The 26,696-nt window shown below is 34.0% G+C and overlaps 2 protein-coding genes across 2 annotated transcripts; one reads left to right on the top strand and one right to left on the bottom strand.

Moving 5' to 3' along the window:
* Nucleotides 1–9,361: 9,361 nt before the first annotated feature.
* On the bottom strand, nucleotides 9,362–14,385 carry LOC144854550 (E3 ubiquitin-protein ligase XIAP-like). The gene is made up of 3 exons (XM_078712496.1): nucleotides 13,649–14,385; nucleotides 13,327–13,367; nucleotides 9,362–11,394 (listed from the first exon to the last, which is right to left on the bottom strand). Exons 1-3 carry the CDS (start codon nucleotides 14,219–14,221, stop codon nucleotides 9,720–9,722), a joined length of 2,289 nt encoding a protein of 762 aa, XP_078568622.1. The 5' UTR covers nucleotides 14,222–14,385; the 3' UTR covers nucleotides 9,362–9,719.
* A 346-nt stretch (nucleotides 14,386–14,731) lies between these two features.
* LOC144853645 (uncharacterized) lies at nucleotides 14,732–22,512 on the top strand. The gene is made up of 8 exons (XM_078711387.1): nucleotides 14,732–15,016; nucleotides 16,103–16,271; nucleotides 16,708–16,781; nucleotides 17,236–17,706; nucleotides 18,617–18,880; nucleotides 19,048–19,312; nucleotides 20,094–20,210; nucleotides 20,656–22,512. Exons 1-8 carry the CDS (start codon nucleotides 14,828–14,830, stop codon nucleotides 20,709–20,711), a joined length of 1,605 nt encoding a protein of 534 aa, XP_078567513.1. The 5' UTR covers nucleotides 14,732–14,827; the 3' UTR covers nucleotides 20,712–22,512.
* Nucleotides 22,513–26,696: the final 4,184 nt, after the last annotated feature.

The raw sequence follows: 26,696 nt of genomic DNA, 5'->3' as shown, positions 1-26,696 counted from the left end.
CCGTTTTACCAACCCTATGCGCATCCTCAATTTTAATACCATCGAGGTGCAATTCCCTTCGTATTAGACCTTGTAATTTACTTGGTGTGTCTTCGTTTTTGTCCTCACTTATACCTCCAAATCTCAAGTTATGACGTCTCGATCGTCTCTCTAACTTCAATAAACCGTTTTGCAGATCTGTTATTGCTTGGTCTTTTTCTTTTAATTGAAGTGCCATGTCTTCTATTTGTGGTGAAAGATCTTCTACTTTCTTCTCAATTTTAAGCCAGTCGGTTTGTTGTTTAGACTGTTCATACTCGGTATTCTGTACCTTGCTTTTAACCGCATTTATGTTATCTTTGTAATCTAGCTTGTTAGAAGTCATCAATTCAGAAATGTTTCTTTTTTCGCCCCAATTTTTGTTTTTGTTAATATCATCTAACTTCACTTTTTGAAAACAGCTCTGCTGCTGCTCCAATTGGAACTCATCATTTTTAATGAAACTCCTTCCCTTATTTTCTATAGGCCATGGTTTTCTGTGTGGCCCACGGGAAAAACTCCTCATCCGGTCATCTTCAAATTCCAATGATTTGGAAGGTACACGCTGTGCATACGATGCGTTGTTTTTACTGAAGTCGTCGTTATTATTTGATTTAGCTGCTGTCTGATTCAGGCCTACAACTGGATATTTGTGAGGTCGTTCGCTTGTATTTTCCAGCATAACACGCTGCTTTGGGATGAGATGTGATTGGAGTATTTGAACATTCTGTTTGTTTCTCTTGCGTTGTTTTGGACGTACAGCAGACGGACATGGAGTTGTTTGTTTCACATTCATGGTTTCTTTTTTCTTCCCAGAATTTGATTTTGAATCGGATGTGCTTGGTTTTTGTACATTTTCAGTAGGCCTAAGCGTGTTCGCTCTAGCGTTTGAAATGATAGGCCTACCACTCTCATCAGACGATTCATGTCTATACAGCTTTGAGTACATTGGAAGATTTGTATTTCTTATTGTAGGCCTAACATTTCTTGAGTGAGGTCGTTCGCTTTTGTTTTCCAGCCTTCCACTGATGTCGGTCTTTGTAGGCAAGAGATGGGATTGGTCAATTTGGACATTCTTTTTGTATCTTTGTGGTTTAGGAGGTATAGGTGGACCTGTTTTTTTCACCTTCGTTGTACCTGTTTTGGTGTTTGTTGTTTGTTCATTTCTCAATGTGTTGTTCTCTCTTTGTGTACCACAGTCTGGAGATTCGTGTTTATGCAACATTCGATAAATTGAAAATTTTCCCCTTTTTACTGTAAAATTGCAATACAAACAATGAAGTTCGTTGTTTCTCTGAATAAATCCATTTTTTGCCAGTTCCTGCTGTGAAATCACTGTTCCTGTGGATGTTGCCATACTTCACCCGATTTATGTAACTGGAAGTATTTTCTTCTTGACTGTCAAATATGAGAACAAACCCAAGTACTGTAGGCCTATTCTGAATGTGTACGGGACGGTTGATTGGCAATTTGTTCAATTTGTCCCACCTAGAATTAAATGCAAAATTTACTTCCAATATTTTATTTTTATGCTGTTGTTTTGCAAAATTCCGATTATGCCTCATGCACTTTGGAAATTTAGGGGCTCTCTATCTCAACACGTCATAAAGCCTCTGGATTTTGGAAATTCCAATTTACATTGAAACATTTTTCTGTTCTTGTAGTAAATAGTATTTTTGTTATAATCGATTTTCAGTGAAAAACACCCGATAGAGGACGTAATAGGATCCATAGAAAGTTATTGATAATGATTATATGACAAACTTACCAATTTGTATCTCTGAGATTCTGTAGCTTATTCAGTTATTAGAATGCGACAATTATTTACACTATGTTACGCCAAATTGTCTTCCTTTAATATTCTATCCTGTGCATTTGGTACAATTAAACACGTGACAACAAAACCACCCGGTGATTGAATAATGAATTGTTGAATGGCGAGTTCATTTTTCAAATACATTTTCTACTGTTGAACAAAAGGATTATTTGAATAGAAACCTTTAGTTTTGTTAGTGGTCTAAACGGGGATCTATATTATCAGATATTTGTACCACCACTGTTATGCCGTTCATACGCTTCTCATGTGTACAAAGTATAAATACGACGGAAACGTTACATTCATTCGTACTTGATTAAGTTTATAATGTAGGCCTATATAGATTTCATACACATTTTAAACGTATTAATCATGCATAGAAAAGGCGCCAGCACACCGGTACTACACAATTAATGACCGTTTGTAAATAATATAATGTTATAAATGTAAATAATGCAGCCTACCTAACCCTATGCGTATGCTCAATTCGAATACCATCCAGTTGTAATCGAAGCTCCCTAATATGTGTCTTCTACGTTCATCTAACTACTGCTGGTGCCAAGTCCTTAATCCTCCATTACCTAAAACTGTGTTTCCTTTGATACAGTATTCATCTGGTTTGTTTATGTTCGAATAGTTTACCAACAATATTTTAAGTATTAACATTTAAACCTAATCTTTTTACGTCTAGTTGTCCAAAAGGTACACGAATTATGCATTTAATTAAAAGAAAGTCACGGTCAAATAGAGAATCAAATTGTAAAGAAACATATTCACATTAAAAACAAAGGATATGCTTACACATAATAAATCTAAATTATTAGTATACTAAGTGGGCCTATAATAATTAACAGTATAATAATTAACAGTATAATTATGACAGGCTATAATTTCTCAGGATCGTATGGTTTGCCATTAATGTATAGTTTACCATCACGGCGGAATTCAGGGTGATATCCAGCCTCATATGCTTTATCCATAACATCTTTTAATCTCTGCTTTTCCCTCATGTCTGTTGGTGCCAAATCTTCCATTACGTGAAACCTACCGCTTCTTAAAGATTTTGATTTTCTGAAAACGGTATTCATCTGATGTATATCCTTAAATGTTGCAATAATGTGTCGTGGACTTCCAGATACTTTTTTTCCAACTCTCTGCGCCTTCTCAATTTCAATGTCGTCGAGGTGTAATACACTTTGTATTAGTCCTTGCAATTTATGTAGTGTGTTTTCGTTTCTGTCCTCGATTACACCTCCAAATCTCAAGTTACTACTTCTTGATCGTCTCTCGTACTTCAGTAAATCGTTTTGCAGATCTGTTATTGTTTTATCTTTTTCTTTTAATTCAAGTTCCATGATTTCTATTCGTGGTGCAAGAGCCTCTACTTTCTTCTCAATTTTAAGCAATGATGAATCAGTTTGTTTAGCCTGTTCATACTCAGTATTCTGTACCTTGCTTTTAACCGCATTTATGTTATCTTTGTAATCCAGCTTGTTAGCAGTCATCAATTCAGAAATGTTTATTTTGTTACCCAAACTGTTAGTGTTTTTATTAATATCTTTTTGAAGACAATTCTGCTGCTGCTCTAATTGGTACTTTCGTTGACATGTTGTAATTAAACTCCTTTCCTTATTTTCTATAAGCCATGAGCACTCTCCAGTTTTTGCATGTTCATAAAAAGGATCATCAGCTGGTTTCCATGAATCTTTTGTAAAACCGCATGAAAAACATTTGACCCTATCACCAACACCCAGGAAAGAGAATCCTGCCATTGAAACTTCCCATTTGTTTGGTTTTCTGTGTGGCCAACCGGAAAAACTAACCATCCGGTCATCTTCTGTTTCCAATTCCAATGCTGTTGTTTTGGTGCTTTTCATACTTAATTCTTCGTTATTATTAGATGTAGCTGTTGTCTGAATTAGGCCTACTGGATATTTGTGAGGTCGTACACTTGTAGATTCCATGTTTATACGCGGTATTACACATTTCTCGTCCTTAGGCAAGATACTGGAATGGAATGTTAGGTCAGAGGTGCTGGGATGTTGTTCATTTGCAATTGTGTTGTTTCCAATATTGAAATCACAGTTTGGAGATCCGTGCCTATGCAACTTCAAATAAATTGGAAAACTTCTTTTTTTGACTGTAAAATCACAATGCAAACATCGAAGTTCATTGTGTCTGCGATCGAGACTACATCCAATTCTTGCCAGTTCATGTGGTGAAATCACTGTCCCATTACCTAGATCTGCCGATGTTGCCATATTGATTAATGCCTACAGTTGTAAAAAAAAGTGGAAAATGAGTTTGTATACGTCCTGTGAAACAACCACATAGGCCTACGCCATTTGAGTGTAACCCGTTGCTAGACAAATTTGTTGGTGACCAATGGCAAGTGGTGCATGTATTCTAGAATTTCAATCAAAAATCTACATGATGTTTCCATCTGGATACCGTTGATTTGGCAACGACAGAGATGTCCAGACTTCACCAAGCGTTCGGATTTTGGAAATCCCAAGCTAGCGGGACGTATAGCATAGGCCGCCTTTTAAGTTGAATGATTTTTCATTAACAATATATAGGTGGTGGGTGATGAATATTAACTGAATTATTAATAAAATAATCCTACTTACCAAGTTGGACCTCTCACCGTGATGTAATGTAGATTATTGTGATGTGGCAATAATAACCTTCAGAATATTGATCAATAATCGTTATTGTTAGTTCTAAGTGATCGATTATGACGCTCTGATTTGCTATGAATAATCACATGACGCTTATATCAATGTTATATTATTCTACTATTGTGTAATAATAATTATAAAATAAAATTAAAACAGAAACCCTCAGTGACACCAGGAATATGTTTTATTGTTTTCGGAGTGATCTGTACATAAAACATGAAAAAGATTGTTCTGCATTTACATAGTGCCCCACCACCAACATTTTCATTCATAGTTAATGTTAAGATTCATTTAATTGTTATCAAACCTAATTATGCTAAATTAATCATTCCCGCCACCCCTTAAAAAATCTAAATTGTTGTTTAACAATTGAATAAACCAACTTGTTATTTATTTTAGGCTGATTTTGTTATCATTACATTTCTAATGCTTCAGAGTCTGACAATCTAAACTAAAAATAATAGTATTAGTAAAAATATAGTTATTCCGACAGTACGGTTTATTTTATTAATTGAATTGTACATTACTTTGAATTGTTATACTGATTTTTCCGAGTTAGGCAGCATGATGTTTTGTTTATTCATGATATCCATAGTACAGTTCCCCATCATTGAGTACATCAACTTCATCAGACGCAACTTTTTCTCTGTATTTCTTCTTTTTTCTTACAGCCTTCGATTTCTTGTTACTAATCTCAGCGAGCTGTAACACGCTTTGTTTCCTTTGTAATTTACTTGGTCTGTCTTTGTTTTTTGTGTCCCTAGTCTTACCTCTAACGTTACGGCGTCTCGATCGTCTTAACTTCAATAAATCATTTTGAAGATTTTCTATTATTTTGTCTTTTTTGTTCAGTTCCAATGTCATTCTTCCTAATTGTTGTGAGAGGGCATTTACCCTTACTTCCATTTTAAGCCTTGTTTGTTTAGAATGTCTATACCCTGCATTCTGCTGTAGGCCTACCTTTCTTTTAACATAACTATTTTTATCAAGTGCAATGTTTTTGTTTACGACACTATAATTAGTATTATTTAACTTCACTTGAAGATAACAGTGTCGCTCATATTCGGATTTATTTTGACGTGTTGTTGTAATATCGGATTCTAGTATTTGAAAATGTGGAGGTTTTGGAGGTGGTGTCGGTGGACGTGTTCCTTTTATTTTCGTGGCATCTGTTTTACTGTCTTTTTCAATCGCAACATTCGACTTTGAGTCAGCTGTTTTAGGATTGTGTTCATTTCCATTTGTGTTGCATCTTGTCTGCAATACTGGATTCGATTTTAAGTCAGATGTTGTCTGCATTACTGGATGCTTCCTTGATTGTTCGCTGTAATCTGCACGCCTTGTTTCCATCCTTACACTGGATTGGAATTTGTCGATAATATGTTGAGGTTTTGGAGGTGGTGTAGGTGGACGTGTTCTTTTTATTTTCATGGCATCTGCTTTACTGTCTTTTTCAATCGCACTATTCGACTTTGAGTCAGCTGTTTTAGGATTGTGTTCATTTCCATTTGTGTTGCATCTTGTCTGCAATACTGGATTCGATTTTGAGTCAGATGTTGTCCTTAATTGTTCGCTGGAATCTGCACGCCTTGTTTCCATCCTTACACTGGATTGGAATTTGTCGATAATATGTTGAGGTTTTGGAGGTGGTGTAGGTGGACGTGTTCTTTTTACTTTCATGGCATCTGCTTTACTGTATTTTTCAATCGCAACATTCGACTTTGAGTCAGCTGTTTTAGGATTGTGTTCATTTCCTTTTGTGTTGCATCTTGTCTGCAATACTGGATTCGATTTTGAGTCAGATGTTGTCTGCATTACTGGATGCTTCCTCGAGTGTTGGCTGGAATCTGCACGCCTTGTTTCCATCCTTACACTGGATTGGAATTTGTCGATAATATGTTGAGGTTTTGGAGGTGGTGTAAGTGGACGTGTTCTTTTTACTTTCATGGCATCTGCTTTACTGTCTTTTTCAATCGCAACATTCGACTTTGAGTCAGGTGTTTTAGGATTGTGTTCATTTCCATTTGTGTTGCATCTTGTCTGCAATACTGGATTCGATTTTAAGTCAGATGTTGTCTGCATTACTGGATGCCTCCTTGATTGTTCGCTGTAATCTGCACGCCTTGTTTCCATCCTTACATTGGATTGGAATTTGTCGATAATATGTTGAGGTTTTGGAGGTGGTGTAGGTGGACGTGTTCTTTTTACTTTCATGGCATCTGCTTTACTGTATTTTTCAATCGCAACATTCGACTTTGAGTCAGCTGTTTTAGGATTGTGTTCATTTCCATTTGTGTTGCATCTTGTCTGCAATACTGGATTCGATTTTGAGTCAGATGTTGTCTGCATTACTGGATGCTTCCTTGATTGTTCGCTGGAATCTGCACGCCTTGTTTCCATCCTTACACTGGATTGGAATTTGTCGATAATATGTTGAGGTTTTGGAGGTGGTGTAGGTGGACGTGTTCTTTTTACTTTCATGGCATCTGCTTTACTGTATTTTTCAATCGCAACATTCGACTTTGAGTCAGCTGTTTTAGGATTGTGTTCATTTCCATTTGTGTTGCATCTTGTCTGCAATACTGGATTCGATTTTGAGTCAGATGTTGTCTGCATTACTGGATGCTTCCTCGAGTGTTGGCTGGAATCTGCACGCCTTGTTTCCATCCTTACACTGGATTGGAATTTGTCGATAATATGTTGAGGTTTTGGAGGTGGTGTAGGTGGACGTGTTCTTTTTACTTTCATGGCATCTGCTTTACTGTATTTTTCAATCGCAACATTCGACTTTGAGTCAGCTGTTTTAGGATTGTGTTCATTTCCATTTGTGTTGCATCTTGTCTGCAATACTGGATTCGATTTTGAGTCAGATGTTGTCTGCATTACTGGATGCTTCCTCGAGTGTTGGCTGGAATCTTCACACCTTGTTTCCATCCTGGATTTGAATTTGTCGGCAATATGTTGAGGTTTTGGAGGTGGTGTAGGTGGACGTGTTTTACTGACTTTTTCAGTCACAACATCGGATTTTTGGCAAGAGGTCTTAGGATTGTTTTCGTTTCCATGTGTGTTGTTTTCTCTTTTTGAAATAAAATCACACTTTGGAGATTCGAAACTATGCAACGATCTTAAGAAATTAATATTAACTGTAAATGTAAACTTACAATGCAAACACTGATAGTTATTGTTTATTTGACTAAATCCGTTTTCTTCTAGGTCCTGTGATGAAATCACTTCGTCTTGTCCTCCTGTAGCCATTTTGTAGTCCTATAGCGAAACATACACCCTTATACAAATCAAATAATATGTTGCTATACGAGATTACACTGTACTTCTCTGTATACAGAAGAATGAATCAACTGACAATAATAGCTTTCGCTTCTCACCTATAATTAAATAGAAAATCTACATCAACGTTTGTTCATGTTGATGCGCAGTAATTTGCCACACTAAATATCACAAACATACAACTTTGAAAAATCGCTACATTTTACGAGTAGCCCAAAGAATAATAATCCATATCGACATAAGTGGGGGAAGGAATGCATAGACAATTACGGTAGCCTAGTACAGTAATAATAGTATACTCACCCAAGTCGTCCTAATCTGTAATGTAGGTTATTGTGATGTTGTAATTACTGTAGGCCTACCCTCTATAGTCGTGATCAATAAATCGTTTTTCCAATTGGCTCACCTATGTTATTTTAGCAAATGTGACGTTTGCCTCGATTTTCTATTATTTGCAGCGCTATGACTGATCACGTGAGGCTTGTGTTTTCCACAACTAGGCCTGTAGGATAAACATGGGTGCATTCTCCCAGTTTAGTTAGTGTAAAAATTCAGGACGGTCTCATTCCACCACAAGTGGTTATCTTCTCCACCTACCGATATCTTCCAACTCTTGCAAGGCCCTGTTGATGTCATGTCTTTCCGCCAAGTTTATTTTAACAAAGGCATACGAAAGTAAGACAATCTTACAAATACATATCAAGTAATATTGTATAAAACTAAACTGACAAATAACGAGAAGCAAGCCATGATTGATATCAAGTAATATTATATCTATATTTATGAAACGGTTACCATAACACTCTATTATGATCATTAATACAGAGGTGACATATTAATAAATTATATGGTACAGAAAATGTGTTTATAAAATAGCATATGCTATTATTATATTATATTAAAATACATAATAATGTAGTACTGTATTGGCATCACCAAATTGCGTGCATCTCGGTGAATGCCGATCGTTGACACCATTTTGCACGCCGGTGGTTTTCTAGATATAAAGAGATGAAAAAAAGCACTATAGAAAATGCAACGTAGGCCTAAGTATTCTGTTTAAATATGTATTTTTTTTTCGAATGAACTTTCAGCAGGGGGTTTCTACTATTATAAGCTGTGCTTCAGAGATTCCCCCCTTTCCATTCTTTTGTTTTGTTTGTAATGATTATTTATATATGTTTATGTTTTTGTGAATAGAAATAAAGAAACAAACAAAGCATGTAGTAACTTAATTTTGATAAACTAAAAATAACCTACATGGGATGGTTCATCTAAGGTATTTTCGTATAATGAAATGGATTGTTATATTATTAAATATAAAAAAAAAAACTACTTAAAGACATATTGTCCCCCTGAAAAAATAATTCTTAAATATTTTTTGGGTGAATATACCATTTTAATTTAACATATTCATTGGATCTAATAAAAATTGGATCTAACAAAAATTGATTTACCTGAAAAAACTCTTTATTTCTATTTTATTTATTTTCTAAAACTCTAATTTAAAGCCAAAAATAGTAAAATTAGCTGTCTGACAAAGGATTTATGGTTGAAATTAACCATTTATTATGTTATTTTATAACTATAAAAACATTGTTTTTATAGTTTTTTTCCTAGGAAAGTAAATAATCTTATTAACACTACAAAAAAACCTGATTTATTTAATCTTCATTTTTCATGTTTTTGGGGGACAATACATCTTAACTTTTAATTTCATAATTTGACGTCTTTATATTCGTATTATCAGGGATATCGTATTATTATTTATATTTTCTGAAATATTGTATGATAAATGGTACTCCTAAGCATTGTTGTTTAATACAGTTAATGGCATTTGCTTGCCAGACATTGATCATGTCTGGATAATTGATGTCAATTCACATAAAATCAGTACGTCTGAGTAAGTAGTAAGTATTTTAACTTTGATAAATTTTAATCCGGTCTTCAATTGCTGCTCGGCAAACTGGACATATGTTGATGTTCTTTGAACATTCAATGCAGGTAACTAGGTGATTACAGGGCCTGAATAGTATGTTAGCCGATTGGTCCAAGCATATTTTACACGCGTGCTGGTCCTTGAGATCCTCTAGTTCCTTGGCAACATCATCTTTAGATTGCGATGCCTCATTGGACGCCTTCAGTGTATCAGATGTAAGACTTTCAGTTGTTGTGTCATTTAACGTAAGGTTTGTTAGGTCTGGTATCAGATATTCCATCTCAGTACGTGCATCCGGCTTAATCTCTTGATTAGCAGCATCTTCATCCATAACTTTTTCAATCATATCTTCGTTTGACAAAGAAAAAACACCATTGTTATATTTTAGGTGTTTTGTTACTACCGCCATTATGGTATCATCATTAAAACCAAATTCTTGTGCAAGTTTAATTTTAGATTTTGCATTAGCATCCAGTTTCAATTTTTCCGAATCTGCAGATGGATTCAAACTTCCCGAGATTTTAGATACGGTTTTTTGGTCCTTTCTCCTTCCTCTAGGTGTTTCTTCAAATGTTGTTTCCGGTAGATGTTGTGAGTTGCCATTTGTCATATAATCTCGTATTCCACATTCTGTCTCACCTTGATTAATATAACATCTTGTTTTGCACTCAATGATGAAATGATCTCCTTTCATTTCTTCAAACCATCTACATGATGACAGCAGTCTAGCATGTTCAATGAAAGGGTCGTCATTTGGATTCAGTAAAAGAGCCAAGTCACAATAAAAACATTTTACGTTACCACCAACACCTTTATAGACGAATCCTGCACTCGCAACTGACTTCTTGTCTGGTTTTGTATATGGCCATTTACGAAAGGTTCTCAATCTGTTTTCAAATAGAGAGAGATCGTCTTCTACAGTTTTATAAGACATAGGCCTGACACGGATAGGAACATGTTGACCAACTGCAAGTTCAGACATCCAATCGAAACTTGAACTTTTTTCCATGACTTTTGCGGATTGAGGCGAACATATATTTCTTTCCAAATCCAGATTTAAAACGGATGATTGAAATTCGCTTCTAGAAGTTGGCAATTCGTGGTCACGTGGGGTGCTTGAACCAACAGAAGCGACTACTTCAGACTGGTGTGATATTGATGGATTTCTTGGATACTGTTTGACGTAGTAACAATTTGGAGATTCCATTTTATGTAACTCTGAAACATTAGGATATCTGTTTGCGTAAATAGTATACTTACAAAACGAACATGAAAACATGTTTTCTTTATAAAATATCCCTTCTTTTGCCAGCTGTAAAATGGAAACATCAAGAGTACAACCTTTATGCAAGGACTTAAATGTAGAAAGCCGATTTTCCGAATTTGTCATATCCAATTCTCGCTCTGTGAAGCCTTCCTCTTGTACGGTACTGGCACCCCATCTTTTGTTGAACTCTTTCTTTGGTGTAGTATTTAAATTAGCGTTGATACCTGTATATTTATGTTGTTTTAAGAGATGCAGCAATGAGTTGTTTCTATCATAGTGATGGTATGATTGGGTAAGTGTGATTTCACCGTCTAGGTCGCCTATATAATTGTCCACAACTGAGTCTGTCTCCAGATCATCCTCGGGAAGTGCTGTATGCATGGTTGACCTTTATATATAAAAATGTTGAAATATTTATAAGACAATTATGACATATTTTTCTTCTTCTTTATGTTATTATGGTCTGCTTTATAGAATAGAAATTAGTTTCAACTTTTTAGTAGGCCTAAATTAGTTTAAGAAGAATTAATTAGTCATACACTTACTGACGGTTTCAGATTGTTAACATCCAGAAACATCAGTCAAACCCGTGACCAATATCTATAAATATCGGCTACTTAGCTACGTCACCACGAGTTTAGTAGGCCTACGCTAAAATCGTGGGCATGCATGGTAGGACGGGATACTCCTAAATACAGATGATCATGGCCTAAGTGACCTAAACAACGCCTATAATAGTCATGGTATATATATTTCTAAGTAATTTCATTGTCCATGACAGCTTTCTTACCTTTTAAATGTAGACGACCGATGAAAACGTTACGTTGTATTCAAGTAGAGTCAGTACATACAACGGATGTTGCTAGTATTGGATTTTACGTTCAATCTAAAAATAGAATCAAGTGAACCATTCAATCGATAACAATCAGTTGAATCTTTTGAAAAGCACAATGCCGTCTAGTGTTCTGTTTACAAATAAAACAACAAAAAAACAATCGATCTATGTTTACAGTTTCAGTTCAGTTATGGTACTGAAATGGGACCATGAGCGAGTAATGAAATTACGCAATAACCGAATTGTTTATGATCAATGTTTTTATATTTTAGTCTATTTTACCTTTTTGATGTCATTTAGACGTTTGATATTTGTAATTAATTGTCAATTCAGCTTTTGGCTGCCAATGCATTTTACATTAATTTTGATAGAGGAAAAATGGCAAAATCAGCACTGTGGTCATGTTACAAGAGTTGTCAAAACAATATAGATTATGTGATAAAAATCCTAGAAAGTAGGAAGCCTTTTACCATTTTCCCTAACTATACTATAAATAGAACAATTCAATCTTTTTTTATGTTTACTGTATACTTTTTTAGTTTATGTAACCTATGCAGATATATGTATCTTTTTAATCAGAAATTGCTGTCATCGACATTTCTTCGAAAGGCAAATAAATGATCTTACTTTTTGTTTCTATACACTCTAGTGTATTATTCACAGTACAAGATACTGTACACAAGCGTCGGTAACTCGACCAAGTAAACCAGCATATTATTTTTATTAGAATATAATCAATAATAAAATATACATAATAAAATCATAAATATCTAATTTCTTTTACAAAAATATAAGAATCGATTCGTATCATTAATAACATGCTTATTGAAAATGTTTTATAATACCCTGTCTCCGAAAATTAACTAAAGTATAAAGTAGTGTTTTGTGACCGTGATCATGGCACCCCGGCAACCAACTAAGACCTATATAATATATATTTATTTATAACTTATTTGATCGATATACCATATTTACATACTGTAGGCATACCGTTTGATTAGTACAGTATTAATTTATTTGGTTTCTTCCGGAATCGAATGTTGCATGAAAATGTGTATAATAGTAGCAATTATACCTTATTTATCTTGTTAATTGCATTTTCAATAATTGTATTGTACTGAAATAAGTATGTTTCTTGGCCACTATATTAAATTAGTAATAAACGTCAGTAAGATTAGTAAATAGGCCTACTTGGTTTTAAAAAGAAAATTTCTTGACATAAAATATAGAAGTCTTCTCAAGTATACACTTCATGTATATTTCTAGTAAAAAGGGCCATTCTGGACCAAACAAAAAGTGTGTCCTTTTAAAGGATTGACATTCGTGTTAAACTTCCCTCCGATCTCTCGTCCCGTAGATAGTCTAGTCAGCATAACTGAATCACTTCTATTTAGTCAGTTAATTTCATCTTTTTTAGTAGCACACATCAATACTATAGTTAGTGTTTATTATTACTTAATTATCTCCCCTTTTATTTAAAAAAACTCATCATCCCCCTCTCGATCCACACTTATCTGTATTTGCGTCTACAATAAGCAAGCATTTATTTATTAATATACATTGTTTTACTTTACAGAGTGTACACAAGCAACAGATAGAATACACTATCGTACAGTATAATTAATGAGATCATTAACAATAAATAAATACAATCTGGTGCCAAAGATTAAATTATTGAGCAATCTTTTAAAGTTTGTGAGCAGAAGTATAACTATAACTTAATGCGGGTGTTACTTCAATTCTTGTCGATTATTTTTCTATTAAGAGAGTGTCATTGATATATTGTTGTTGATTGCCGAGCCTATGCATCCATCTGTCTGCGCACAAATTCACAATTTGGAAAAAACTTCAAATGTTCACCAAACGCTGAATCTCCAATTTCCCAGTCTCTTAATTTTCCATTACAAATAAAGCATTGTACCATGTCTGCTATCCCTGTGTAAAAGAAACCTGCGCGGGCGAGTTGAGCAGGTGACATGGGGCAACCAGAAGGGAAATCTTCAAACGTTTCTAACCTTCCATCAACCAATGTTACGTCATTATCACATTCCACTGATGACGTAATGCTTTCAGTTTCGGGTATCCGATCTTCAATAATGATTTGTGGATCAGCTCTGGGAAAACCACCACCACCGCCAGCAACAATACGCTGTCCGTTTATAATAATTTCACTACTTGGATGACCACTTATGTAAATATTATTTGATTCTCCCAGTCTTTCATTTCCAGATCCAATATGCACAGGTATACCATCTACAATAATATTGCCACTAGAGCTACTAATAAGGCCGGGGTGGCAACCGTCTTCTTCCACATCCAAATCGTCTGAAGTCTGCTTAGGCCTAGGCCTACTGCTATTGTCATTGTAATGATATGCCATTATAAACGATGTCGAAGATTGATTAAATACTGTTCATGGTCCTGAATCCTGAAATTAAAACGTAATGATGGATAGGTAGGTCCTCCCCATGCTCATCATAGAGGGACGTTTGGTCTGATGTGAGCCTCCTGGTTCAGTCGGCTCTAAATCTCCTCGTTCGGGAATTTCCCTTCTCCCAAAAACAAATTAGGAAATAAAAACTACGTGTACACAACTGTTTTGACGTTTCTAATTACGTCATCAATATGAAAGGCCCACTTTGCAAAAATCCACAACCGCACATGAACCATCAACTTTGTCGGTTTCTTTTAAATAAAACAATTCTATTTATTTATTTTAGACAATAACCCCCCACCTTTGTCTCATAATTTTGTATAATCAATTTAAAGTAACCGCCATATCAATATTGAAGAGAGGATCGTTAAGTTGGCGCGCTCAGCACACCATAACATATTTTTACCTGACCTTTGACATTGAACACGTCGTCTCGTCGATCCGTCGCGCTCGTCGAACACATGACCGAGTCACAGCTGTTATTTTTAGGCCTAGACTTTTGGGTAGTCCGATTTTTGCTATCGTAGGGGTACTGAAATACATACAGCCGGCATGGAAGTGAAAGGGTTTAATGATGTAATTCCACTCCATTTTTCAATTCCTATTGTAAGTGTTATGCTACTTTTAGGTCTTGTTTTTGCGTTCGGTTTCAAGTCGTCTAGCCAGCCTCCTAGCTTTGACTTTGATGATGAAAAGAAAGGCGATCAGCAAGGCGGCGGAAAGAAGAAGAAGCGGAAGAAGGTATGGTACAATCTAGGCTTAGCGAATTTTACCATATGTTTATATTTAATTTTCCAGATAGAAGTGTAAATATTAAACATATGTTCAGAAAGCTAGTAGAACTAGGCTAGGTAGGCTCTATAAATGAATAATATATATTTTATTTACAATAATACAAGTTTGATATCAAATCGACTAGAGTCTAGGCCTAGCCTAGGTATAAAATAAACATTTAAATTGTAATAATTAGGCCTAGGCTATCTTTTAAAGATATTAAAAGATTGATAATAATATTTTATAATTTCTATTTTTATTGATTGTGTTTATTTCCCAGATGAACACACACAGAAAATACAATTACATTTAGATAACTTAAAAAAAACATATAAACCATGCTGGCGGATTTCAATATCAATCAATCAAATTATCCCATATATACTCCAAATTGAACGTAATGCAGCATTGTATCCTGTTAGCTGCAATGTAACCATGGTGCTGAATAATATATAATACACCAGGAACTATAATGAAAAAAAACACCATGTAAACTGAACTTTACAACAAAAGATTCAAACTACTGTAGTTCAAGACAGAAATAATGTGTGAATGAACATTTTTATCTTTATTTGGAAATTAAAAATACTTTATGGTTTGATGGTAAACTTATGAACTAAAAAAACACTCATTAAAATACAGCCCATATGAATCAAAGAAGAATATTTTCTGATCAAGAGGGACACAGAAGCATTAATGTTCTATTAAGTCTCAAAATCTAGGTAGATCCAGTTAGATAAATTCAGTGTTTGCAATAACACTGGTCCGCCGGCCAATGACCAGTTAAATGCATGGCGGACAGTTAAATAGTAAAAAAACAAGTCCTCTTCGCAAATAAAATCTCAATAATAGGATCAATTGATCTCTTCACGATATTTCACACCTGAACTAAATGTACTGAATTTTGACTTTTTAAGTTAATTAAAGGCCTTCCTTATAGGCCCATATTCTGTGACCAGTAAATGCAGTGGAGGACCAGTAAAAATGTAATTTTACTGGTCCTCTTGTCTAGTTTAAAAAAAATTTAAGACTCCTGAAATTGATTTTGTTTAGAAATCTGAAACAAGCAAACCTGTTCTGAGTGAGGTGTCAAAAGAAGTAAACGAAATAAAAGAAGTAAAACCCAAAAAAGCCACAAAAGCAAAGAAGGCTCCGGCATCTACAAAAGTTGCACCAGAATCCAAGAAGGAGAACTTCATTAGAGATGACGAGGTGGAAAATGGTAAGGATGTTGTTGTAAAATGAGCAAGACTCAATTACTAGACTTTGGAATAATGTATCCTTTGGAGGATGTACAGTAATAAAACATATATATTATACTTAAAGCAAGAATTTCTGTAATTATAAAGAGATTCTATATTTCCTCAAATTATTAATTATACACATGTTTTCTAGTATTTTTTTTTAGATAATGTTACTGCCTACATAATATCCAGCTGTCATATTATCTAGCTTTTCGTAGCTGTTTCTACAATTAATCTAAAATCAATGGGTGCCCACCCTAACAAAACAAATACTGTATTACCTACCGATACATTTTTTAAGAGCCTACGGTATATCCCTGAATTACTATGAATTTTATTGACAAAAATAAAATGTTCATGTGATTATCCAGTGAGTTCGTCTCTGAGTGTTTCCGATAATTTTGTTATTTTCAGATAATGAAGAGTGGAGTACAGTGTCTTCACGTAAAGACAAGAAAAACAAACAAGCAGCCCAGAGCAATACAGAAGTAAATATTTGTTCAGTGATATAATTTAATATGAAATTATGAATGTTTATGAGTGCAATGGTACCAAATATTTTCATGACGTAATCACCGAATAAAAATATTTGTTCCATTGCACAATTTATACCTAAAGTAGATTGCCTATAATTAGGATGAATGCACATGATACAAACTTGCACTTTCATATAATGAAAAATGCACTCTTGATGTTGCATGAGTTTAATTGAATATTTATTGAATATCATATGATCCACAATCCTTCAAGAATCTACTTGGGTGAAATATTATAATATTTTGTATCCATCCTAGAGGCAATTTTGAACTTTATTCGACAGTTTTTGGAAAGTCTGCCCGTTGGTACGTTATGAAAATTTAACTGTACTTTGAAAATATGTCTGGTTTTGCTTAAATTTCATTTTTTTTTCACCTTTCTTAATATTTTTCATTTTTTAACTAGTATAATGCTCAGCAAGCTGTTGAACCGACTGTTACAGAAACAATTACAACTAAAGCAGTAGATGAAGAGCTGGTTTCCGTTGCTGATAAGTCGTCAAAGAAAAAGAGAGGAAAAAAGAAAAAAATAGAGGAGGAACAAATTAGCGTGAAAGATGAATTTAAAAATCAAGAAGCCCCTCAACATGAGGTCAGTGAGAGTGCTGAAAACGTAGAAGAAAAGGTTGCAGCTGTAGAAATTAAGAAGAGTCCTAAGAAAGCTGGAAAAAAGAGTAAGAATGATGCTAAGAAAGAAGAATTGGTAGAGAGTCGTACAGAAGGCAATGATGCTATAGCAGAGAAAGAAGCTGAACAGCCAATTGATTTTTCCAAGAAAGAGGAGGAATTACAGACAGAGAAGAAAGCAAAAAGCCCTAAAAAAAAGAAAAAGAAGACTAGTGCTGCTGGTGATCATGAAGTTGATAGTTTGAAAAAGGTACGGTACTTATATCTTACCATACTGCACCTCGCTATCCATGCTACACTCATGTAGGTATGGTACTTAAATCTTACCATACTGCACCTCACTATCCATGCTACACTCATGTAGGTATGGTACTTAAATCTTACCATACTGCACCTCACTATCCATGCTACACTCATGTAGGTATGGTACTTAAATCTTACCATACTGCACCTCACTATCCATGCTACACTCATGTAGGTATGGTACTTAAATCTTACCATACTGCACCTCGCTATCCATGCTACACTCATGTAGGTATGGTACTTAAATCTTACCATACTGCACCTCACTACCCATGCTACACTCATGTAGGTATGGTACTTAAATCTTACCATACTCACTTACACTCATGCCATCTAATTGTAGTCACAATTCAAATATATAATGACATCACATAGATATATAAAACAATTATTATATTTTTATATATATATAATTATACAGATTTTGATGTTAAAAAAAACACAATGCAATAGTCAACACATGTATCATAGGGATACTATATATTATTATGTAGTGTCAATTCTGCTTCCTCCTTTTGGACACACCTATTCAGAGGACACATCTACACATCATGAACTTTGGTTTATTACTCTACAACTCACCCCTATTTAGGGGACACTTTTTAGTACCCATATTTCCTTAATATGGCTCTGCTGTACCAGATATTCTTTTCTGTAACTTGATATACCAGAAAAAATGGATTCAAAGATTTGAATTTTGCCCGTATTGCAATTATACAGTAATGTATTTAGTTCCTCTGCATTTCTTCTTTTTTTTTGGTTATCTTAGGATATTTATGAATCATTTATTTGTGTGGAAAGCGCTTAGAAACATTGTATTAGGTGCTATATCAGACTACCATTATTATTTTTATTAGGAGGAAATTCTGACTAAAGTTGATGAGCCGAGTGATGCTGTACAAAACATACCAGATAGCCAAGTTGATAGATCGGTTGAGTCTAAATCTCAGTTGGAGTCAGTTGATGGAGCGGTAGGGTCTAAGTCTCAGTTGGAGTCAGTTGCTGGAGCGGTAGAGTCTCAGTTGGAGTCAGTTGCTGGAGCGGTAGAGTCTAAGTCTCCGTCGGAGTCAATTGAGATAAAGGCAGACATAACAGCAGAGGATAAGAAAAGTAAAAAGAAGGTAAGGCAAAATGGATTTTAATTTTAATAGATGAATTTTTTTTTACAAATGAAAATGGTTTTACTCACTTGACGTCATCTTGCTGAAACTTGAACATGACTTTTGATTGTTGTAAAATATCTCTAGCAAAATTTAAATTAATGGTTGTTAATTTGTTTTTTTGTTAGTCAAAGAAAAAGAAGAAAGCTCAGAACAGTGAAGATCTGACAGAGAAACCACAAACAGCAGAAGAAGTTAATATTATTAAATCGGAGATTGAGCACAATATTCAAGAAAAACAACCAGCACCAACAGTAGAAACTCCTCCTCCTAAAACAATAGAAAGTACCACGCAAAGCCCAACAAAGAAGAAAAATAAAAAGTCTAAGAACAAATCCAAATCGCATGAAGAAATTCCAGCTGAAATTTCAACAGAAACTACACCACTAAGTGGTAAGTAATTTATGATAAAAGAACAAAACACGGTTATTTTCGTGTTATTTGTACATTGTAAAAACAAAATAGATAAATCAATAAAATAATATAAGAAATAAATCCAAACAATCAAAACTAAACCCAAAACCAGCTGAATACTGCCACCACACCGACTAGTTCCATGATAATCAACATGATGATTGTGGGAACTCATGAAGATGAAGAGCTACTCTAGTAAACTTACGTTTCTTGTGCTTTTGTGTGAAGTGGGTAAGTTTTCTACAAACTAGCTTAGTTTTAATTTAGCTAAGAAGACACTATAGATTTCTGGTAATATTTTACATCCCCAGTGTTCTCCCAATATAGAATTCTGACCGAATTATTGATACTATATAGATGTATTACTAATCTGTTAAATGCAAACAAAATAATATTGTACTTTGTCTATCCAACTGACAAAATATACGTTTGAATTGCTCTTGGTCCATGTTTTTAATGGCAGGCCTACCACTACTGGATAAGTGTTTATTTTATGTATAATTTTCCTACACCATTTTTAATATCAGTTGGCGTAACTTTAGTCCAGCAAATTTTGGCAAAAACTGATCCCTACCTATACATTTTGACACCTACCATGGTCAGTAAAGTAAAGTGACTGGCCTTACAACATTCAAGTGTCAAGTATCATCCATTTTTAAATCTTGTAATTCCAGATTATCTAACATACCTATCAACAAGATATCCCTTTAAACTGCATTGGTTTTATTTGTTTTAATATGTGTACATTTCTTTCCTGCAGATTTGTCTGGTGGTATTTCTGCTGTCAGTTCTCAAGAGCCAGCGGTAACTGAAGCTCCCAAGGCCGAGACAAGTGACACACTACTAACTCAACCACAAGAAACTGAAGGAAAAAAAGGTAAGCTTTTAAAGTAGCTACAATATTTTGTTCACTCTATTGCTTGTTTTGTGTTCACAACAACCAATTTCAGAAATATTTTACCCAGCAATCCTAGAAGATATTTATAAATAATAAAAAAAATCATGGATTAGAACATTTCGTTTAGGAGGCAAGGCTGGCGAGCATCTACAACTATTAAGCTTCATTTTTTTTTGTAATATTAACTTTCCTTCTCTTAAAAGTAATTAATTTTCTAATACAGTAGAGCCCCTATTATAGGGACACCTTCGGGAACCAACAAATTGAGTCAACCATTTGAGGTACTTCAAAGGTGTCCGCTAATATAGGGTTGTACCCTTAATAAAGTTTAGGTGTAGGGTTAAAACTTTTTCCACTTGTTTCGCAGGAAAATGAGGGTTCTACTTTAGTTTTATTAGAATTGTATTGAATAACTTTGTTTCAGATACCTGGAAAGATGCGTCAAAGCCTAAGAAAAAGAGAGTAAGAAGAGATTTATAGCATCGTATCCATACATAATACAACACATAAGGTGCTGCTTATAAAGCTACTTGTTGAATGTTTGTGATGTTAAAGCTCTGTCCACACTATCAAACTTCATGTGACAAAAAAATGTGATGTGCCCATATATGGACATGATGATGTCATATCACTATCATATTTGGGTATATCACTACCATATTTGGCCACATTTTTGTCAAACTAGTTTGATAGTGTAGACAGAGCTTAAGAAAAAAAGAAGTACTGTCAAAAATAATTGACCAACATGTTGTTCTTTCAATTGATTGAATAAACTGGAAATTATATATAGTTATTAATTTTTAGGGAGCTTTTGATTAGGTTAGGGTAAATGGAACAAGCAGTGAATTTATGAATATTATAGCATAGCGTCACTTTTCATCATTTTGTCTTTTTTTTTAAACCAGGAAATCAATCCTGTTAAATTAAACCGGATGAAAATATGTGACTGCAAAATTTAGGCTATAACATTGCGCTACCATTGCAAAACAAAAAAGAGAAAGGAATTAAATTGAACTGAACTAAATTATGTCTGTTCTATAGATACAGTAGTTGCAATGTTCTATAAGATATTGCACAGCCTACGGTAAATATAATCTGATTGGTCGAAATGGCATCACATGACTACTGTTGCATATATTGAAATATAATTTTTTTAATTTATATTTCTTTTGGTATGCGAGTTTTTAGCAAATCAGAGCATTGTGAAGTTTTACACCTTTTAATTTACGCTTTAAATTATGACTTCAAATAGTTTTAAATCTCTCAATGAAAACAGAAAAGTACTCTAGTCTTGTTGTAAGGACAAGGAATAATTAATTTTGTTGCGTTTCTGTTATAATTCTTCGCTGACTAAAGGTACATTCGCACTTGTCCTGTTTAACAGAATGGAAGACGAATGGAAAGAATGGAAATTACACTTTTGAAACAGTGACACATTTCTTGAATGTAGGTGCGTCCAGTTAATACTGTATATCATATATTGCCTTTATTTTGGTATAATCTTATATTTTTCTGTCAGGAATATAGAGTACTTAAAACATAGTCCATTGAGAAAAATATAATTCCCTCTGAATTAAATTCAATTTCTTTATTGCAGGGAAGCATTGTTGAATTGACAATGTATACAAATAAAAATTTATTAATGAAATAATTAAAATAATTAAAATACAAGTTCACTTTACACATATAAAGGTCATCTAAGTATCTGAGGATATCAAATGTTATACAGTACCATATCTATGTATTAAGTTCTCTGTTCTATAGATAAAGTATTTATTTTTAAATGCAGAAAAATACAAATGTAAAATACATAAGAGATAAAAATTGATGGTAGTGGGAGCTTATGTTGGTTGTTAGACTATGGATACTTTAGTATGTTGATATAAGATTATTGTCTTCTATTGATGGTTAACGTTAATGAATTATTCATTGCTAACATGTAACAACTCCCTGATGTAACCTAATTGCAGTGGAATAATGGACCAGAAATCATTTGATAATTATGAAGATTGTTTATGTTATTACTGTATATGATCTGGTCCTTTATATAGCATTTTCTTTATTTTAGCTTAGAGATCTTCTAAAGAAATTATAATTTGGATATAAGATGAATTAACTCTTTACAAAATTCTAAAGGTTTTCCTTTAAGATTAATTAAATTTAAAAGGATGGTGTAATTATTTTATTATTATTGCGATCATTTATGCAGACTACTTGGTACAATCAGGATAGGTCGTATCATTTTTATTAATGCAATTTAAATAAAAAGTATATCAAAGCAGTTTTCTGAAGAGTCACAATGTTAAACCAAAGTATTTATTTAGATTTTAAAATATCAGCTCTTACCATTAATTTAGTTCAAATTTATTATACTGTATATAAATATTTTGTTGACTTGTTTCTTTTAGAGAAGCTTTTTGAGTGTTCTCGTCACATCAGGCTTGTATAACCTGAAGTGTGCCGAGAACAGATGAAACTTCAAAACAATTTATTTCACCAAAATTAAAAGAAGCAATCTTATAATATATATAAATCCAAAGGCAAAATACTGAAAAAATGACAATGCTGTGGGTATCAGTGGCTGGATCTCAATGGAGATACAAAAAAAAAAGTGAAAAGCTAAATCAAAAGTAAAACAGCCATATATATAAGCAAGCATATATTGGTAAATTAATATCAATAAATGAAAAGTGAGAAACTTTATTAAGTTATTATTACTAGTTTGAGGAAATGAGCAAGATTTAAAAAATACTCCTAAGTCAACCAACTAAAACATGCTTGCTTGATATGCAGCAATTTATATTTTATCAAAAGATAATGTGACTTACTCTTGTAAGTACTAAATAATATGTTTGGTATACTTATAATTTTCGTATTATTATTGTCAGTTTTGTTCATTGTAATTGTAATATTCCTGAAAACAGTCACTTGCAAAGACTAAAATTAAACAATGCGAGTATAAGATTAAGTAAATTAATTAAGTATTGAAAAGTGAAATATACACAAATTTGATTTAATTTATGTTCTTGTTATTATTTGCATTAGGTTTAACTTAACGTTATTTTAATTGTATGCTACTTATTTTTGCAAATTGATTGTCACTAAAGATTACTTTTAGATCTTCCAATAATGCTTCCTTTAACCCTTCCTTTATTTACTGGTATTAAGCCCTGCCAGCCAGAGGAAGCAGAGTAGAAATCTGTTCGAATCTTCCAATTAACAATTGCCTGAATATCTATTGCGTAACAATACATTTGATTCGCTCACTCCTTCTACATCTACTCAATCTTGTACAGTCTTGTATCTCTTATTCACCTACAATATTATTTGGCCATCTCTACTCAATCTTGCATCTTCCCTACCTCTACTCAATCTTGCATCTTCCCTACCTCTACTCAATCTTGCATCGCCCTACCTCTACTCAATCTTGCATCGCCCTATCTCTACTCAATCTTGCATCTTCCCTACCTCTACTCAATCTTGCATCTTCCCTACCTCTACTCAATCTTGCATCTTCCCTACCTCTACTCAATCTTGCATCGCCCTACCTCTACTCAATCTTGCATCGCCCTACCTCTACTTAATCTTGTATCTTCCCTACCTCTACTCAATCTTGGATCGCCCTACCTCTACTCAATCTTGCATCTTCCCTACCTCTACTCAATCTTGCATCGCCCTACCTCTACTCAATCTTGCATCGCCCTACCTCTACTTAATCTTGCATCTTCCCTACATCTACTCAATCTTGCATCTTCCCTACCTCTACTCAATCTTGCATCTTCCCTACCTCTACTCAATCTTGCATCGCCCTACCTCTACTCAATCTTGCATCGCCCTACCTCTACTTAATCTTGCATCTTCCCTACCTCTACTCAATCTTGGATCGCCCTACCTCTACTCAATCTTGCATCGCCCTACCTCTACTCAATCTTGCATCGCACCACCTCTACTCAATCTTGCATCGCTCTACCTCTACTCAATCTTGCATCTTCCCCACCTCTACTCAATCTTGCATCGCCCTACCTCTACTCAATCTTGCATCGCACCACCTCTACTCAATCTTGCATCGCACCACCTCTACTCAATCTTGCATCTTCCCTACCTCTACTCAATCTTGGATCGCCCTACCTCTACTCAATCTGGCATCGCCCTACCCTTACTCAATCTTGCATCTTCCCCACCTCTACTCAATCGTGCATCTTCCCCACCTCTACTCAATCTTGCATCGCACCACCTCTACTCAATCTTGCATCGCACCACCTCTACTCAATCTTGCATCGCACCACCTCTACTCAATCTTGCATCGCACCACCTCTACTCAATCTTGCATCGCACCACCTCTACTCAATCTTGCATCGCACCACCTCTACTCAATCTTTCATCACACCACATCTACTCAATCTTGTATCTTCCCCACCTCTACTCAATCTTTCATCACACCACCTCTACTCAATCTGTCATCACACCACCTCAGTCTTGTATCGCCCACCTCTACTCAGTTTTAAAGCGCCCCCATCTCTACTCAATCTTCTACATCTACACAGTATTGTATCTCACCGCAACCACCATTACTATTCTACTATACCCTTTTCAAGATGTAGCATAGGTTATTTAATCTCCAGTTTGGTTGTGTACCGTCAAATGTGAATAGAAGTATCATGTATTGTTAAATAAATTATGGGTATTGAAAAAAAATGAATAAAATTTAAAATATCTAAGACATCTATCTGAGTTTTATCGACTTTTTAAAATTAAATTATTATAGAGTCATAGTATCCAGTTATGTCAAAAAATAAAAGGGTCGAAATTTGGTAATTTTACGAACATTTCCCTGTAGGCCTACTATAGTACAGGGATTTTTTCAAAAATGCCCAAAATATCGACTTTCTTAAATTCAATTATGCGATAATATTGCCATATATACACATATATTGCGTTTTCCCCATCCTATAGAGTCATAGTAACCAGTTTTGTCAAAAAATAAAAGGGTCGAAATTTGGTCATTTTACGAAAATTTCCCTGTAGGCCTACTATAGTACAGGGATTTTTTCAAAAATGGCCAAAATATCGACTTTCTTAAATTCAATTATAATGCGATAATATTGCAATATATACACATATATTGCGTTATCATCATCTTATAGAGTCATAGTAACCAGTTATGTCAAAAAATAAAAGGGTCGAAATTTGGTCATTTTTCGAAAATTTCCCTGTACTATAGGCCTAGTACAGGGATTTTTTCAAATATGCCCAAAATATCGACTTTCTTAAATTCAATTATTATGCGATAATACTGCCATATATACACATATATTGCGTTATCATCATCCTATAGAGTCATATTAACCAGTTTTGTAAAAAAATAAATGGGTCGAAATTTGGTAATTTTACGAAAATTTTTTTTCAAAAATGGCCAAAATATCGACTTTTTAAAATTCAATTATTATGCGATAATATTGCCATATGTACACATATATTGCGTTTTCATCATCCTATAGAGTCATAGTAACCAGTTTTGTCAAAAAATAAAAGGGTCGAAATTTGGTCATATTTCGAAAATTTCCCTGTACTATAGTACAGGGATTTTTTCAAAAATGGCCAAAATATCGACTGTTTTAAATTAAATTATTATGCGATAATATTGCCATATATACACATATATTGCGTTATCATCATCTTATAGAGTCATAGTAACCAGTTTTGTCAAAAAATAAAAGGGTCGAAATTTGGTCATTTTACGAAAATTTCCCTGTACTATAGTACAGGGATTTTTTCAAATATGCCCAAAATATCGACTGTTTTAAATTAAATTATTATGCGATAATATTGCCATATATACACATATATTGCGTTATCATCATCTTATAGAGTCATAGTAACCAGTTATGTCAAAAAATAAAAGGGTCGAAATTTTGTCATTTTTCGGAAATTTCCCTGTACTATAGTACAGGGATTTTTTCAAATATGCCCAAAATATCGACTGTTTTAAATTAAATTATTATGCGATAATATTGCCATATATACACATATATTGCGTTATCATCATCTTATAGAGTCATAGTAACCAGTTATGTCAAAAAATAAAAGGGTCGAAATTTGGTCATTTTTCGAAAATTTCCCTGTACTATAGTACAGGGATTTTTTCAAAAATGCCCACAATATCGATTATTTTAAATTCAATTATTATGCGGTAATATTGCCATATATACACATATATTGCGTTTTCATCATCTTATAGAGTCATAGTAACCAGTTTTGTCAAAAAATAAAAGGGTCGAAATTTGGTCATATTTCGAAAATTTCCCTGTACTATAGTACAGGGATTTTTTCAAAAATGGCCAAAATATCGACTGTTTTAAATTAAATTATTATGCGATAATATTGCCATATATACACATATATTGCGTTATCATCATCTTATAGAGTCATAGTAACCAGTTTTGTCAAAAAATAAAAGGGTCGAAA

This window comes from Antedon bifida, chromosome 10, assembly GCF_963402885.1.
Source record: "Antedon bifida chromosome 10, ecAntBifi1.1, whole genome shotgun sequence".
NCBI lineage: Eukaryota > Metazoa > Echinodermata > Crinoidea > Comatulida > Antedonidae > Antedon > Antedon bifida.
Note: the sequence above shows the minus strand (reverse complement) of the source record. Positions and strands in the feature narration are given on the sequence as shown.